Below are 17,491 nucleotides of genomic sequence, written 5' to 3' on the forward strand. Positions count from 1 at the left end.
AATATTTTTTTAAAATCATGAATCCAATATCAGAATAATCTTCAAGTTTTGCTCTTTAAGCACATATATTTTTTTTTACAAATTTTTGCATAATTGACTGTAGACAATTAAAAACAAAATTCCAACTTTGCCCGCGTTTTTATCGAAACTGTTCTTATGTACTTACTGCGTTTATAAATTGTGCGGCAGCAAAGGACTAAAGACTTGCATTGAATATAAATGAAAGGGTATCCAAATATTTTATAATTTTGTTTTAAACACTTTAATAACAATAAAATAAATTATGCATTCTCCTGTAGCTGTTGTTTAGCCAGCGCCTGTTTCATCTTCATGCGGCGGTGGCTTCGTTTCCTATTGGCTGGAATGCTGCCTAGCAGCTTGCCGGATTTCTGCAGGGCTACCATCTTTGCAGACTTGCTCTGTAAACGGCCAAATAATGATTTAATATAGTCTTTAAATAGTAGAAAAAATAATGCACTACATTTATTAAATAAAAAAAATAAGTACATTTTGTCATTGCATCGCAATGCCAAAATAGAATGATCAAGATTGGTTGATAAGCACCCAGTGTCGCCAGTCAAGTGGACATTGTGCTCACATTTATTTTCTACTCTTGACTTCTTTTTCAGTGTGTTAATTGCTTACACTGGTACTCTATTGTTACTTCTGGGTACTCTATTGTTATTTCTACATGGGATTAAAGGCTTGAAAGTTGATACATAAAATTGATTATGACACTAACTTACTAATTTGTACTCTTCTTGACAAAGGTTACTAATAAACCGGTTTTTTTTTAATTTATTATTATTACTATAGTTATATAACTATACTATAGTTATATATATATATATATATATATATATATATATGTGTATATTATACTATATTTTTTGTAATCACACATGACTATGGTTGCCATTATGGTTGTATGTATATATATATATATATATATATATATATATATATATATATATATATATATATATATATATATATATGTGTGTGTATATTATACTATATTTTTTGTAATCACACATGACTATGGTTGCCACTTTGCCAGATCCAGGCTTTATCATTTCCTGGACATGTCTTGGACTACAAAGAAAATCTGGTTGGTGTCCGTTTAGAAGTCTGTTGGCTGTTTGCAGATGATTAATATTGAAGATAGTTAGTATACTTGAATTCTGGGTCAGCAAAGTGAAGTTACTGACAAATGTAGTATTTTACCTTGGCTTCACCCTTGGTGATTTTCCCGTTTTTCTGTACAGTGTAGTGAACATTAATCCGTCGGTTCCCCAACATCGAGTGATGTTTCGATAGCGCCAACTGAAACAATAGAAAAAAAAACATGAAAACTTTGCTTTCTTGCGATAGACTGAAAGCATGCAAAATGTTATTGAAGAAATGGAAGAATCAATCTTTCTATGATAATGTGCTGTGGACTGGCACAGCAGAGGTGGGATGCAACCTGTTCTCTGCTTTAGGATACGAGAGACTATACATCACTGATCATGACGATGGCAAAGACATCTATTGCGTTGTGTGGGTTGGAATATTGGCTGGTAAAGTCATAGGCCCCTTCCAGTTGCCTATCGATGTGTCCGATAAGAATTATCATAAATTTACAGATGAGACCTATGCCAGATTTTTAAAAAATATGTGGATTCATATTGAACATAAATATGCGGGTAAATGTGTCACCAAATTTCTCAATAAGAAGTATGCAGGCAGGTGGATTGGTCCGAAAGGGCCAATTGTTTGGCCTATTTTTGCATGGGACTTGAGTCCCGTAAGCCGCTTATGGAAATTTGTCATAATAGAGGTATACAGGAACAAATGTGATGAGGAGCCCTTAAAGTTGGATATGGAAATTTGGAAATTCTGCATTAAGGAGCACGGAGGAGAGGTTCCTGACTACTGGCATTTGGTTTCAAAAGATTAAAAAATAAATCTGTTAAATCAAGAGCTTTTTAAATATGCTTGTTTAATTACAACAACGGAAACTAACAATAATATGGAATTTTAAGAAAAGCAGTTTATGTAACTGGTTTTAGTGAAGCTTGAATAGGAAACCTTTTCAAACAACAGCGTGGATGTACTGTTTGTCACTTATATGTGGACGTTCGATCCGAGCGTCAGTGACGCTGGAGCCGCCACGTCACTAACACGCGCGTTACCAAAACGCGGATCGAACGTCCACCTTCAAACTAAACCCTGAAGTGCGACAAGACCTAGGTGCAGCCGGTTTTAGATGGTTATACTTAGATATGACCGAGACTGGCTAAGGTAACACATAGGTACATTATGTATGTATAATAAATTTTATATTATACTATCGGGAGACTCTCTCTCATTTGTAGCCTCGCAGTCGCTGAACGTCGAACGGCCTTTCCTACTTTTTCATCTCCACTTTGCTCGGTTGTCTGCAATTAGACACGTGGCATGTTGCTCGCAGTTTGACCTCGGATCATAACTATATTTACTCCAAATTACATAAAAATCAGCCCTGCAAAAGCTGCTCAAGCTGTGAAAGCTTGATAGAAAGACTCGCATTTATAATACTAGCTGCGCCACGGGACTTCATTCCCGTGGGAATTTCGGGATAGAAAGTACCATATGTGTTAGATCAGGTTTATATTCAACCCGTGTAAATTTCATAACAATCCATCTAGTAGTATTTGCGTGAAAGAGTAGCAAACATACATACACATATCATGCTCATAAACTTTGGCATTTATAATATTAGTAGTAAGATTAGTATTAATTATTATAATAGATGAAACTAGGTAGGTACCTCATAAGTTGGTTCATTGGTAAGTTCCACGTAGGCGATGGCGCTCTTACTATTCTCAGGACGTTTGGGGATGCGGACGTCTATCACCTGGTCGCCCAACTCTGAGAAATGGTTCAATATCTGAAAAAAAATACCATACTAAACGGTAGTATTACAATCGTTCCTTTATCTTTCAGTTTGCATAAAGTTAAGAGTATTATGTAATATAACTACATAACTTATTATTGTCGTAATTCCAATAGATGGCGTTACTGTTATATTTGTAATGGTTACTTTTGTGGTACTAATGTGTACCTACAAAATGACGCCTTCCAAAAAGTGAGCGTAGACACGGTGGGGCAAGGGTGGGACAAGCGCCCCACCCTGCCTCTGGCCACATGTGTACAGTACGGCCACTCCATGCCACCAGTTCACTAGCGTGTAGCATACACAAATACTTGCGTGTATGCAGGCAGTAGTGAAAGTCACGTCAGATGCCTTTAGCAAATTCTCAACCTTGACATTGCCAAAAATCAGGTCTAAAATTAAATGAAATGTGACATCAGTGTTATGCAGTTCCACACTGTCGTCGAACTGAGACACATGTAGTTAGTATGAGTACTTTTATTTACCGCAATGGAAAACCAGCAATGTATACCGAATCCGCCAAAGTTTGGCAAACTGTTCGACGACAGTACGGAGACGGCATTAGCAATAAACACAATACAAATGAATTGAAAATATACCTTTCCCTTATCAATATGTAATGGCAGATTCCCAAGAAACACGACATATCTTTTCTTTCCTTTAACTTTCTTCTCTACTGCTTTTTTATCTTTTCTAATATCATCTGTCTTCTCCGGTAAGGGTGAAGATCTTTTCCTGTCGATTTTTTCATTTTTTTTGTTTGTCGGTTCTGTTGGATTCTCCCCTTTTAAAGCTGATATCAACATGTTGTATAGAATCCTTATTTTTCTAAGGTCCGTGTCCGTTAAGTTGGTATTAGCTTTCAGTATACATTGTATTCTATTGTATATTACGTCAGGAAGAATTACTTCTGATGTTCCTTTCAGTTTGTCCTTTATTTGTAGACGCAGTCGTCCTAAAAAATAAAATAAGATTAGTGTTGGTTAAAATATATATGAGTATATATCACCCTCGCAGTTTTTTCAAAATATTAATGTCAATATGAAATGGTCTTTATTTACTGATCATATACATATTTGATCAAAATTATGTGGATACCACTTTGTGTGGATACGAAAAATGATATGTTGTGTGGACATACTGTGTGTTTTGTGAACTTATTTTCATGTATTAATTTTAAAGTCTATATTTCATACAAATTTAATTACAAAGTCGCTTCCCACTGTCCCCGTGTCCCGTCTAGTCTGTTCTTAGATGCTTTATTATCCTTTTTTATGTATGCTTAGATCTCATATCTGAGTGTTTCTCAATTTTCCTCATCCATATAGCCCAGGGTTAAATGTTGTGGAAGTAGATATCAGTCAATTTACAATGCATATCCAAACCAATAGAAAGGGATTATATGTACAAAAGAGAAGCAAATTGGCCTTCTTATTTTATTATATATGTGTCCCTTTCTGTCGACCGGAGGATCATCTGAGGGCGAAGTACGGGTTTGCAGTTCACTTCTCACTATCAAGTCAATTCGAAGTGAGACCAGCAAACCAATCACTTTGCAGTGTGTTGTCATTGCCTCAAATTGGCGCACTGTGATTGATTAGCTGCGCCTCACTGCCAAACAACTCGAGGGTGAGATGTAAATGGCAAAGTACTATGTAGACTGTTATTTGTTTTACCTTTCTGGTTATTATTCATGGGAACATCTAGGAACCTCTTCACGAGCTGCTCGTCCTTCAACACCGGGTACCGGGAGGTAATGTCGTCATCAATGGGCAAATCAACTTTGCATTCTAGAACACACCAAAGAGTATTTAGCAAAAAGATTTAAATGGCCATTATTTTTGATTTAGTCAACTGTGATTACATTAGTAATGGAAAACATTTAGTTTTCATAATTTGTCACGATAATTTCCCAAGAAATGAAAGAAACTGATAAAAATGCAATAATATTACAAATACATCTGTGGGGGGCTATCAGCCAGTAAGTGTTGGAGCCCAAGGTCACCTTGCTTATTTTTTTATGTGAAACCACACAGTTTCCTCATTCTTAATAGTCAATCATGCAGCATGCATATCCTCCTCCACAACATCAAGCCTGTGCTTTGCCCCTTCGGCCAGATATACACAGAATATAATATAGTTTTGCAATACTAGCCGTTTCACCCCCTTTCAGGATAAAAAGCCTAAAAGATACCCTATGTGTTATTCCAGGTTATATTCTAACCATGTACCGAGTTTCATAACAATTGGTACAATAGATTTTGCGTGAAAAAGTAACAAACATACATCATTATAAACTTTTGCATTCATAATATTAGTAGGATAAAATAGTTATAAATATAATTTTTAGTTTAGCATTTAATAGTTTCTTTCCAAAAAATCAAACGCAAACTTATCTACTAGTTGGGTTTGATAAATAAATGAAATACCTCCTACTTTGGCTGCAGGCTTCGCCTCCCCTTCCGCTTTGCCTTGAGTATTGGTAATACTGACTTTCTTTTTCTTAATTTTTTTTTTCTTCTTTGCTATAGATGAATTTATTTGGATATTCTGCGCTTTTACATTTCCCTCACTGGAAATAAACAGTTTTTAAGAAATTAAAAAAGAAAAAGGATAATAAATCTATTTGGCCTTTTTGTAGTCCAGCTGAAAATCAGTGTAAGGGCTACTAACAATATACACAGGGGGGCTTACTATCAATATTTACTTTACTATAATTACTATTCATAAAATATTACTACAAATTGACATTACCTTGCAGCTTTTACCATGGTGAATCTCTCTGAGTCCTTATAAAACGTGGGATTTTGAGGTTATGTAAATATTAATAAACCAAAACCGAAATATTGGTATATATATTATAATAATATATTATATTTGTGAAAATGTACTTTTCAAAATATAGTTCTTTGCCCAAAATGGGAATTTTTATAATTCTTGTTACATGTAAAACGTAACCCCACAATTTGTTGATGAAGACTGATGTGATACAAACAACGTACTGATTTTTTGTTTGTGGATAAGCTTGCTGAGCAATTACTCAAGTCCCTTAATTGTTTAATTTTAATGAATACATAAAACTTTTAAATTTATTTAATTTTCTCAACGAAAATTTAGTTCCTTTTTGTTTTGTTTTGGCACAAACAACTTATCAATGCTGAAAGTCACTGTCAATAGTGTCAGCTAGCTAGCTGACTGACAGTGACGTTCAAATCGTTTAGTGATATGAGATATGCGAGATATGTGATATAATATATAGATACATGGACTCGGAGTACATGCCTACCTATTATTTCCATGCTCGCTACCTATTAAGATGCGCGCCCGCCGCGCGTAAGACTAAAGTTGTGGAAGCAATAAAATGATTTGATATGAAAAAATAAATTGTCCATGTGGATGTGGATTCAATGAGGATCAACCACGTAATTAGTAGGTACACAGATATAAAAACATTATGATTGTAAATCTGTGACTTCGTAGTACTTACTACAAGCGATCAACAAATTCAGCGATATGGCAACTCTCATTAATTTCTTATTGACTGATTGACAGTTTGTTTGACGCGCTCGCTTCACTTGTGTTTTCGTAATTTTTTTCAATTTATTGGATTTTGCCGTGGAAACTCGCGTAATAATTATTTATATTTTATTGATTACTGTTTAGTCATTTCTATTATAAATATAATTAACCACAATGGCTGATGTGTTAGACATTGAGAATTCTGAAGAGTTTGAAGTAGATGAGGATGGTGAGCGTAAGTATTCAATTCAGTTTTTATTCTCTTTTGTAGAAGCGTGTGCACTAGATTGCGTGATTACTTACTTTCTTTCTTTATTGACTGGCTTAGAACTGGCACGAATTGTATTTTCATTAGTCTAAGTCGTTATTTCAATACAGTTTATAGGTTAGGTTGTAACTGTTATTGTTACTTATTTCATACATCCATCGATATAATTATGTATACTACCTTTGTTATGTATGTTATTAGTTCACAACACAATAAAATTACTACGAAATGTAATTTCGTTTTGCAAATGCAAAGTTTTCATGCAAAGTGTATGGTAGGACGCTAAATACTTGGAATTAAAGATGATACGTTTATTTCGACTTCCACACTTTATAAAGACTAAAACAGGCCTCTGCCCAGACTTATTAATCTTTTGTTTTTAGAGGGAATCGCCAGATTGAAAGAAAAGGCGCGGAAACGCAAAGGCCGTGGTTTTGGAAACGAAGGCGGGGGTGGAGGGGTATCAGAAAGAGGAAATAGAGGAAGGTAAAGTATTGCTTTAATTTTTACCTGACTACAAGGGAAGGGTTATGGGTGATTCTCAGAGCTTCAGTGGTATTGTCAATTCTATGAATGATTGATATTGGAAATGATTAAGAAAATTAATGTGTTGTAATGACAGTCTAATATTGAGCATATCAAACTATCACTGGTTGGCTGGATGAGAATGAAGGGATTCATTTGATAAGTCCACAATTGTATATTTACCTTGTTATGTATGTATTTAACATTTGGTGCAACAAATAATATTTGTATTGTACTTTTAATGTTCTGTGTACAATAAAGATGTTACAAACAAGCAAACAATATTTCCAGATATGACAGTCTAGCACCGGAAGGTGATGGCAACACACCAGGACCTCAGAGGTCGGTGGAAGGCTGGATATTGTTTGTGAGCAACGTACATGAGGAGGCTCAGGAGGAAGACATACAGGTTAGATCCACATCTCCTCAAGTCGTATTTTTCATGCCTGAAGGTCATGGTCATTAAATGTAATGAAGCACAGATAACAAATTTTTCAATGGAAGCAGGTAATGTCCACTATACATTGGTATATAACCTCACATGGCATGTGTAGGATTCAGTTCATAGGTGAGTGATTTAAACATTACACCACCACTGCTTCGACAAAGATCCACAACAGATAGCTTTATATTTTCAGCTTTTCAACTGTTTTATTGCAAATTGGTGTCAAATTTTATTGATAACTAGCCGATGCCCGCGACTTAGTTCGCGTGGCCGAGCAATTTTTGGTAAGGAGTCAAAATTATTAGAGAAATTTAATTGTACCGATAACAAGCGATAATTGTAAGCATAACAATACCTATACATACAGTAGATGCTTATCAGACTGAAACACTATATTTCCTATAGTTTAGCTGGACCATTATGACTCTTCTTCACCTTTCAGAAGATTAGCATGTACAAACAGACAGAATTTTCTTTTTGAATTCTTACTCTGTTACTATGACTATCGCCTAATTTTGTTTTTATGTAAATTTATTTCATGTACAGAATTTTTTTATACTGATTTATTATATGTATTGATAATTAATTTCTGATTTTCAGAACCAATTCTCAGAGTTCGGTGAGATCAAGAACATCCACCTGAACCTGGACCGACGCACCGGGTTCCTCAAAGGATACGCACTGGTCGAGTACGAGACATATAAACAGGCAGCTGTGAGTTGTTTTTTCATGTCTTATTTCTATTTCAAAACTCATCAATTTCTTCCTCGAAACAGCTGTGCATGCGTTGTTGTGTTTGCTTGAAGGGTGAGAGAGACAGTGTAATTACAGGGTACTGCGCAAAAGTCTCTCTCCTATCTTTGTGTTTTCCGTGAAAAGCCCAGGGAATAAAAACTATTTAATTTTGAGGATTTTGTGAACAGTAGCCTACCTGACGTCATTCGTCTTTGGAAATGCTACTGTTACCTATCAGCTGTTTCTTCGTTGTTCATGTTTATGCGTTTGTAAATATGTTTAGTGACATATTTAATAGGATATAATATAGTTCTCATCCATTAAACCAGCTCTGAGAGGTTTGTTGTATGGAAGTATCCTTAACTATTAATATTGAATTCCAGAGCGCCCGCGAAGCGCTCGACGGCGCCGACATCCTCGGGCAGGCGATATCCGTGGACTGGTGCTTCGTGAAGGGCCCCACCAAGGGGCACAAGAAGAGGCGGTAGATAATACATCGTTACGCAGTGTTACGTATTATATTTAATTTCCTAAACCTTCTGCAAGCTAATACGCAAGAGACACTTAAAATTTGGTCTTTTTATCGAAATATATATGAAATAATTACAAATTATTAATGTAATAATAATCTTTGCATATTAATTAATAATTAATGTGCAAGGATTAGGAAATATTTCCATAAAAGAAGTGTCAGGTGTTTACCTAATAAATAATAGATGTAAATATAGCACATTGGGTTTTAGGAAGAGATTCATCATTATATTTTATACACTTTGTCACTATAAATTGATAGCCATTTTTGAGCAAATTACTTACGTTATGAGAAAATTACATTTTGCAAAGTGACTTTCTGTGTCAAGACCTTGTACTGTACCGTGGAGACTGGATTCCGTACTTGCAGGGATGTTTTGATCCAAAGTACATATATTGCTATCCCTTTCATCTTTAACCCAACTTTTTGAAAGGTATAATTATACGGTGAGTACACATTATTACCTCTGTGTTACTTTGCAATACATAAGAGAGGTCGGGCTAGTGATGAACCAGATAGAATATGTGTAACCATGCATCAAAAAGTTCTTGGGGAGTCCTAGCTTCATGCACTATACATAACGCCAAAGACGTTTGAGATCTTCAGATTCGTCTCATTTCCCAAGCCCTATGGCTATTGCTAACAGACATACAGTCACAACATACAGCACATTAACCTACCCAAGTTCATTGCAAACTCTCCGCGATTACCACGCTATAGAGGTTCATGCAGGGTAACTTGATGTGCTGTTGACTGTACATACATATTCAATATTTAGATTCAAATTCAAGCCCTATCTTGAAATGTGTGAATGTTACAAAAGAGAACAGCAAGTAAAAAGTGAAGTTAAAATGTGGTAAAGAAAGAAAATAGAAGAAAGTCTTCAATACATTCATTGAAATCAGAGTAATATTGTCATTTCTGTGATTGTCTTGTTTATTATTGTAGAACATTTGAATGAGAAGTACCCAGGGATTGAATTGAAAAAAATTAACAGTTTATTATTGTGTATTTTGTATTGTAGCACTGTTGAACTAAAATATTATATCTAGCCTGTAATGTAATAATTATAAGCTTCCTTTCTATAAATGTTTTTTTATTTAGCTGTTGTGTGTGGATGGATAAATTGCAATATGATTTATATAAGTATGACAGAGTGTTCCGTTCACTCACTAAAATCTATTTTGGAGATCCATTGATGATCTTTTTTGCACTTTTGTCCACATTAATCCATCATTCTTAACTGCATACTTTAACGTTTTTCATATATGTATAGCGTATTGTCGGTAAAACAGCTCGTCGTATTACTAAATGGTCCGTAAAGTGACTCGATAAATGTCATATATGTTGTCACTCCAATCGGACTATAAGACGAACGTGCGAGTGTTGTAAAGATTCAGTCTTGGCGCTGTGCGGTGCGGTCACGTTACACGACTACAAATGAAACAGCATTAATAAACAAAAATGAGTTTTATTCCCCTACTTCATTTGGATCATGTGCGCGACGGACCAGTCGGGTTTTATCTCGGCGATGTCCTCCGTGGTGACACCGGCCGCGGTCACTGACCCCAGCTGGTAGCGCGCGAACGCACGCGCATCTCTATAGTACAGGACTTCCATACACTTGCGGACGAGGGCTCTGGGAACATAAAAGATTATTAATGCCGATTCCACACTATCCGCGATCAGGGGCCTTACCATCATCTCTTAACGCGATCCACTTTACGACCTAAACTGAACTGCATCGCAAATTCGTACCTTTAGACTTAATTTTTTGTATGAATGCGATTCATTTTAGGTTCTTAAATTGAACTGAGTTGCATTGGAATCGTTCTGTTAAAGTTGATGGTAGTCTTACAGTTCGCCAAACTTGGGGGTTCGGTATACATTGCTGATTTTTCATCGCGGTAAATAAAAGCACTCAATACAAACTACACAATGTTCATGAATTCGCGTCGACTTCGCACGGTCGATATCGTTCCGCTAGGGCTAGTCAGAAATGGCATAGACATACTATCACATAGGTATTTAGGACTAATTTTAAATCTGTGCATACTATAGTATAACATACTTAGCACTCTCTTCATCTAGTGGCCCCTTGGCAATAGCATCTCTCAACAATGGAGTGGCCATATAAGCTCCCAACCCGGTTGCTATAGTGGAGTCCTCATATGCCGTGCCCAGCTTGTCTACTGCTCCCAGGAATGGCTCTCCATCCTGTTTCCAAGAACAAAATATTACATGCAGGCTCAATAACCCATTTGATATTCTTATTTAAAGACATAACTTGATAAATAATAAATAAATGTATGATGACTAAAGCAAATTTTTTTTTCTATTTGTTTGTCATTAGTGTTAGTAATGGGTGAAATAGATCTAGAATGGGAAGATCGATCACCCAAGCCGCAATCTCATGTTTGAAATCAACAAAGAAAAAATGCATGCAAGAAAAGTTGAAATACTGCGTGAATTAAATTTTATCGTGAAAAAATGCAAAGCGGAGAAATGATAGAGTACCTGAATGCCAGCGACCACATAGTTGCTCCAGAGAGGGTCCATCTTGCTGCGCTTGTTGTACAGCACTCTCGTGAGCCAGCAGTGCAGAGAGCGAGGCTTCAGCTGCAGTCCATCACCGATGCACTGCTCGTCGATACTGCAGCACAGGATTGTTTCTTTTATGCATTGTGGCAGTGAATATTTAAATCTTATTTCTATTATTCGTGTGTAAGCTCAAAGGCAGTGTAAAAAAAACCTAAAATTTTGAAGATTTGATTTTTGTGTCGCCTCCTCAAAACAAGCAACTGTACTGTATTATTAACACAGACCATTATTATTAAGTATCCTTATTCCTTAATTTTTGCGCCCACTGAGCATATACCATGCCTAAGTCCACCTATTGTACTTCTACAAATTGCAATAGTTTAAATAAATAAATGCTATACATAAAACTGGGCTAACTTAAGGTGTCACACTTGAGCTGTCCTACCTGACCAGGAAATAATGGTAGATTTAGATTATGTTATTTACTGCCGTTGGTCAGAAGATCCCTAGATGGGATGCAAACATAATTGTAATCGATAATTATACAATACAATATCATGCAAATTCTTTCCAATTTTTGTTGGGATCAATAAAACTATCATAAAACAGGAGTAAATCTAATTATGAAAGTTTTCACACAACTTACATTTTCTGTTCAATAATGTCCTTCAAATACTGATAGTCTGCGTAATCCCCACCAGAGCCCAGGAGAATCAGGTCATTGACCTTCAGCACTCGAGGACAATCCCGGAACCGTGCCAGTGAGCCGTATGAGCCGAGGGTGTCTGCTGCGACCACCACACCCTTGTCGAACTTCAGGCCAATGACGGTTGTTGTGGTCGTTATCGGAGTTGCAGAGCTGCAATTACACACTTTAGTTATTCTGTCTCTCTCTTCTGAGCAGGTTCCTGATTTCCTCCTCTACTATTGAGTGTTGGAGACTAGTACATAGTAGTTTTAAGGTATGATTGGAAAATAACTGAAGGGTTCAAATCCTATTTATGTCACATGAGTGAGTGTATCTGGTTCATGTATGGTCTTCTTTGCATGACCAAGGTAAATCTACAAATGCTATATCGGAAATTAAATATATTCTTGCTAGAAGTATGGTAGAAGGAAAAGGTCATGTAGAAATCACCACTAATAGTAGTGTAACATGGAGAAGGCAATCGTAAACTACTCCTCAAATATTCTCAGCAAAGTTACGTGTTTCATTCCACACATCCACAACCCTCAGCCACTAGACAGCTTATGTACACACATACAGCAATCAACAACAGTAGAAGTATTATGGAACCTATATTCTCTAGACAGAGAGTGATGTTTAAAATGAGTAATAGAACTTACTGTGCTCTGAAATCCTGAACAGTATGATTTGATGGGCTGAAGTTATTGGAGTTTCCTGGGAAGTTATAAAAGGCGCCAGGAGTTGGCCCGTTGTGCCAAAGAGGGGCCGAGCCCAGAGTCTCTCCCATAAAAGCCATAGGTATTTTATAAGATAATTAAATTTATCCACTAAATTTATGTTCTAAATTAGAAATCTTCAAAATCTTTCTTGAGAATGACAAACCGGAGTGAAACGAAAATGACAAACAGTTTTTACGTGCATTCCGTTCTCACTAACAAAAACAAAAGTTATCATTATTTAGCCTCATAAATAATCGCAAATTGAAATTGTTTGGTTTATAGTATCATACCTAGATATATGAGAAAATTTAGATGAATATCATTGTGCCAACTTTCATACACTTAAAATATTCGATTCACTTATTAAATTGATAAAGTGTGTATTGTATATACGTAATACGAAATGTATCTTGAAATATCATGTTCGAAAATAGATATTACAATTTTAGTGACTTTATTTTGGAATTTTAAGCTTTACATTGGTTCCTTTTTATCCAGATAGTTAAATATTTAAATATAAGTAGTATAGTTATTAAGATATATACCTTATTAACTAAGATACATTAAATTTAAATTATATTTGTAATAGTAATAATTTTATTAAAACTGTTCATTAAAAATGTCATACATAATTTCTGAACGATTTTTTTGAAGGTCGAGAATCGAAATTGACATTGACGTTCTTTCTATTTCCTATCAAAAATTGACACAACAAAATGTCTAAGAGAGGTTCGTGAAATTAATAAATATCCGTTTTAATCATGTATTTTTGTGAAAGATTTCATTATTCACTATGTGAGCTAGTAATATATTGTTCTATTCGACAGAAGTTGATCAATATTTTTGTCCCTTTCCGCTACTCTGCATACGCGGGTGTTTGGTGAAGATGAGTAAAGTGTGGTTTTTCTGTTTTAAGGACGTGGTGGTTCCGCGGGAGCAAAGTTCCGCATCTCGCTGGGTCTCCCAGTGGGAGCGGTGATCAACTGCGCAGACAACACAGGTAATTTTCAATTGTTATTATAACATAACCTGTAAGTTAATGTAGTGAGGTACAGGTGAACAACTATGATGATATCTTTGTTGGAACACACAATGTGTATTGAATCATGATGATTTCTTCCTTGGCTGTGTCTGACGTTGTTCACCTAAACGAGTTTATTGGTATTTTAAAAAAATACAGATTCAATTCATCCATATCCATGGTAGGTACTAATATATAAAAACAAGATTTATATTTTTGCTTCTTTGTTTGTAACGAATAAACTTAAAGATAACTGGGCCGATTTTGATGAAATTTAGCACAGAGATAGACAAAACGTGGAGTGGCATAGACTACTTTTTAAAATTATGGTTTTACCCGAGCGAAGCCGGGGTGGATTCTAATTTAAATTTAAAAAAATGCTTGTGTATTGAATAAATAAGTCCTCTAAGGTGATATTTTGAATGAGACTTCATCTACAAAGCCCTAAGGTAACATAGAATGTACCTACTTATACATTTAGTTTTTTTAGTAATGCTTTAAGTACTGAACAAAAATTGTTTTGTGTATCTATTTTTTGTCAGGGCTTCAATTGCAAGATGCGACTTTACCAATCTCATAGGGAAATTCCTTTTTATTTGGTATTAAGTCTGCCTTTGTATTGTCTCTCTCTCTAGAACGTATAAATAATAATAAAACATTTTAACCTTAACCTACTTAACCTAACATTTTAACTTTCAGGAGCAAAGAACTTGTATGTGATTGCCGTGCAAGGTATCAAGGGTCGCCTTAACAGATTACCAGCAGCCGGATCCGGAGACATGATTGTTGCTACTGTCAAAAAGGGAAAACCTGAACTCAGGAAAAAGGTACCATTGACTATATTATTATAATTTTTCACTTGAATATGCAAACCTGCTCTATGGCTCAGGGAGAAACCGAGAAAACAGTAAAATGTTTTAAAGAAATGTTATACAGCCAACTATTTTAAATTAATAAACAAAGAAAAAAAAATCTGTTTAATCTAGCCTCAATATAACCAAGTCTTAGACTGTAATTTTGGTTCTGATAATGTGTACACTATAATATATGCTGGCTAGGACATAGACAAATACAATGGACATGTGATAATAGCTAATTAACCTTATGTGGTTAATTATTGTTTACAAATTTCCTGCATGTAAAAATGGTAATAAAAGCTAAGTGAGTTAAAATTGAGAGAATACATACAGGAAATTTGTAAACAACAATAATGTAGATTGCTATGATGATATGCCAAAGGTTTCGCTAATATACACTGCTGAATTGTTAATACAATCTGTCGATACGCCTTGGCTGACTGAGCAATCCGAATCTTAAATAATATCAGTTTTGCTAGTGTTAATTTTGTGAATGATCGATTTTGGAAATGTTCCTACCTCAAGAAATTTTGTGGAAGAATGTTATTAAATCTTGAATATTCCCCATTTGCTTTGTTGATGACATCTTATACAAATCTCCACTCAAAATATTTTAATCACAGAATAATAGAGTGAGTGATGATACTGATATCTGTCCGGTTTGGATCCTGGCAACAACCTAAATAATGGAGTACTACAAAACCATGCACTAAACTAAATCACCTCAAATAGATTATAAGCAGGTAGAAATGTATAAATGACTAAAAAAAAATTGAAGTATTGGTATTCACCAGAAGATAATATTACTGTTTTCCGTCAGGTAATGCCAGCAGTGGTTATCAGGCAGCGGAAACCGTTCCGTAGGCGGGACGGGGTGTTCATATACTTCGAGGACAACGCGGGTGTGATCGTGAACAACAAGGGAGAAATGAAGGGGTCAGCCATCACCGGGCCCGTCGCCAAGGAGTGCGCCGACCTCTGGCCTCGTATCGCGTCCAACGCCAGCTCCATAGCTTGAATATAATGTTAAGATTATGTTGTCTTTTATTCACTAGTAGCTGTAAAGTCTCCTCAAAAATATTTTTTTACTTAGTTAACGTGAGCTAATCCTTACTTCCTTACATATATGTTTTGCAGAGGCTGCGGCCGCGCTCTCATTAAGTCCGCAGCGCCAATTGTCTAACAAAACATGTTATAGAAACAAGTTAGGAAAACCGGCCGTCCGCTGCGCCTATTATTGTTTGTTTACTCTATATTGCGCTGTGCTGCCTTACGTCTTTCTTTAGTGAGCGCTAACACAAAATGAGTCACTTCCCCTCCCCGCGAGGGATGTTATCCCTTCGATTTGGAAAATATGTTTTTGTTATTTTTCTAACATAACTAGGCCACGCCCCTAATCGGTTAGTAAAACATGTGTTTGTGTTAGCTAACACAGAGCTGCGGACCCGGCTTTTTCATTAACAAAGATAAGAATTATTTGACTTTAAAATATCTGTATTGTGTTTTTTTTAAATTTTAGTTTTACCATGGTATTTGACTACACAAATATAATTTCGGCGTGATTTTATTAATGTTTGACTTTAAAGCGATTCCTTATTTGAAGAATGATAATCAGGGTGTCCACTGAGTCAGGGAAGCTCAAATTGGTCAGGAAAAGTCAGAGCAATCGACGGTCTACCTGGAGTCAGGGAAAATTGAGCCCAGCAGCTTTGTAAATTCGAGATTTGTTTTTTAATTGAAATCCCAGTGAAAACATTTTGGCTAGTTAGGTACCCAATCATTTGTACTACTAAAATTATAAATGCGAAAGTTTGTAAGGATGTGTTGTATTGTTACTCTTTCACGCAAAATCTACTGGACCGAATGTTATGACCGAAATTTGGTACACGGATAGAATATAACCTCTCATAACACACGAGAGACGCCCCGGGGCGTAGGTAGATTTTCATGTCTCCGTTTCCAGTCAACCGGTCATGTCCTCACTCCTTACACTTTCGTATCATTGGACAATGAATGATCTTTCAGTTTTTCCCGTAGGTTGACTGGTAGAGAATGCCTTGATGCCTTTGTACCATATTGAAATAGATATAAATTTATTCATAACATACATAATACAAAGATACATTAAATATGCTACAAAAGGGTACCACTCAGCTTGTGCCGTGACGAAGAGCCATGACGCTGATTTTCAGTGTTACCAAACAAGATGGCACTACCAGAAAATAGTTTTTTATTGGTAATTTAAGTTTCAATAAATAAATAAAAATGCAATTCTGGTTTTAAATTTTCATGTAATATTATGACATAAGCTGTCCTTATCATATCCGATCCGATAGTTGGTGCTATTCCTTGATTCGATGTAAAGAAACATGACCTAGTAGGATGAGCTTCTCAAAGCTATCAGGTTTTCGATGCGTTACGTTATAAAGCGATGCTGAAGACATCGTGACGAGACACCCGTCCAAATGCGAAGCTTTTGTAGTATAGACATAATGGTGCGGCTCCGGCGTGCTGTTCAAGGACATGGATGTACAGTAAGTCCTAAAAAAAGATAATTCGCAAAAGGAAACACTTCCAGGAACATATGTCCAGCTACACCATTTGCTAAGTAATAATGTGTCTCTCTCATCTTCGCATATTTGTGGTTTCATTCGGAGCTGTGACGCCCCGAAACCAGAGGTCAGCATTCGGCTGTGATTTTACATCCGTCTGTTTGACGTT

General features: G+C 35.9%; 4 protein-coding genes across 4 annotated transcripts; 2 read left to right on the top strand and 2 right to left on the bottom strand.

The window, feature by feature from the left end:
* Nucleotides 1-228: 228 nt before the first annotated feature.
* On the bottom strand, nucleotides 229-6,081 carry LOC128681562 (uncharacterized). Its single transcript, XM_053765559.2, has 7 exons — nucleotides 5,675-6,081; nucleotides 5,350-5,492; nucleotides 4,597-4,710; nucleotides 3,520-3,875; nucleotides 2,795-2,914; nucleotides 1,228-1,326; nucleotides 229-419 (listed from the first exon to the last, which is right to left on the bottom strand). Exons 1-7 carry the CDS (start codon nucleotides 5,689-5,691, stop codon nucleotides 282-284), a joined length of 987 nt encoding a protein of 328 aa, XP_053621534.1. The 5' UTR covers nucleotides 5,692-6,081; the 3' UTR covers nucleotides 229-281.
* Nucleotides 6,082-6,430: 349 nt separating this feature from the next.
* tsu (tsunagi) lies at nucleotides 6,431-10,033 on the top strand. The gene is made up of 5 exons (XM_053765489.2): nucleotides 6,431-6,674; nucleotides 7,091-7,193; nucleotides 7,524-7,641; nucleotides 8,278-8,391; nucleotides 8,796-10,033. The coding sequence occupies exons 1-5, from the start codon at nucleotides 6,614-6,616 to the stop codon at nucleotides 8,898-8,900; spliced, it is 501 nt and encodes a 166-aa protein (XP_053621464.1). The 5' UTR covers nucleotides 6,431-6,613; the 3' UTR covers nucleotides 8,901-10,033.
* Nucleotides 10,034-10,399: 366 nt separating this feature from the next.
* Nucleotides 10,400-13,074, bottom strand: Prosbeta7 (Proteasome beta7 subunit). Its single transcript, XM_053765488.1, has 5 exons — nucleotides 12,833-13,074; nucleotides 12,132-12,344; nucleotides 11,462-11,597; nucleotides 11,016-11,161; nucleotides 10,400-10,583 (listed from the first exon to the last, which is right to left on the bottom strand). Exons 1-5 carry the CDS (start codon nucleotides 12,967-12,969, stop codon nucleotides 10,424-10,426), a joined length of 792 nt encoding a protein of 263 aa, XP_053621463.1. The 5' UTR covers nucleotides 12,970-13,074; the 3' UTR covers nucleotides 10,400-10,423.
* A 454-nt stretch (nucleotides 13,075-13,528) lies between these two features.
* On the top strand, nucleotides 13,529-15,805 carry RpL23 (Ribosomal protein L23). The gene is made up of 4 exons (XM_053765610.2): nucleotides 13,529-13,621; nucleotides 13,809-13,892; nucleotides 14,613-14,740; nucleotides 15,591-15,805. The coding sequence occupies exons 1-4, from the start codon at nucleotides 13,609-13,611 to the stop codon at nucleotides 15,786-15,788; spliced, it is 423 nt and encodes a 140-aa protein (XP_053621585.1). The 5' UTR covers nucleotides 13,529-13,608; the 3' UTR covers nucleotides 15,789-15,805.
* The last annotated feature ends 1,686 nt before the right edge of the window (nucleotides 15,806-17,491 follow it).

This window comes from Plodia interpunctella, chromosome 27, assembly GCF_027563975.2.
Source record: "Plodia interpunctella isolate USDA-ARS_2022_Savannah chromosome 27, ilPloInte3.2, whole genome shotgun sequence".
Lineage (NCBI taxonomy): Eukaryota > Metazoa > Arthropoda > Insecta > Lepidoptera > Pyralidae > Plodia > Plodia interpunctella.

Excerpts from the sequence above, each read along its gene's own strand:
- LOC128681562 (XM_053765559.2), bottom strand. Across the intron at positions 4,711-5,349 it reads GCCTGCAGCCAAAGTAGGAG|AATGCAAAGTTGATTTGCCC; the intron begins GTATTTCATTTA and ends GGTGTGTTCTAG. Across the intron at positions 3,876-4,596 it reads CATGAATAATAACCAGAAAG|GACGACTGCGTCTACAAATA; the intron begins GTAAAACAAATA and ends TTTATTTTTTAG.
- tsu (XM_053765489.2), top strand. The coding sequence starts at position 6,614 with ATGGCTGATGTGTTAGACATTGAGAATTCTGAAGAGTTTGAAGTAGAT. Across the intron at positions 7,194-7,523 it reads GAAAGAGGAAATAGAGGAAG|ATATGACAGTCTAGCACCGG; the intron begins GTAAAGTATTGC and ends CAATATTTCCAG. Across the intron at positions 7,642-8,277 it reads CTCAGGAGGAAGACATACAG|AACCAATTCTCAGAGTTCGG; the intron begins GTTAGATCCACA and ends TCTGATTTTCAG.
- Prosbeta7 (XM_053765488.1), bottom strand. The coding sequence starts at position 12,969 with ATGGCTTTTATGGGAGAGACTCTGGGCTCGGCCCCTCTTTGGCACAAC. Across the intron at positions 12,345-12,832 it reads GTTCAGGATTTCAGAGCACA|CTCTGCAACTCCGATAACGA; the intron begins GTAAGTTCTATT and ends GTGTAATTGCAG. Across the intron at positions 11,598-12,131 it reads GACATTATTGAACAGAAAAT|TATCGACGAGCAGTGCATCG; the intron begins GTAAGTTGTGTG and ends CCTGTGCTGCAG.
- RpL23 (XM_053765610.2), top strand. Across the intron at positions 13,893-14,612 it reads CAACTGCGCAGACAACACAG|GAGCAAAGAACTTGTATGTG; the intron begins GTAATTTTCAAT and ends TTTAACTTTCAG. Across the intron at positions 14,741-15,590 it reads AACCTGAACTCAGGAAAAAG|GTAATGCCAGCAGTGGTTAT; the intron begins GTACCATTGACT and ends GTTTTCCGTCAG.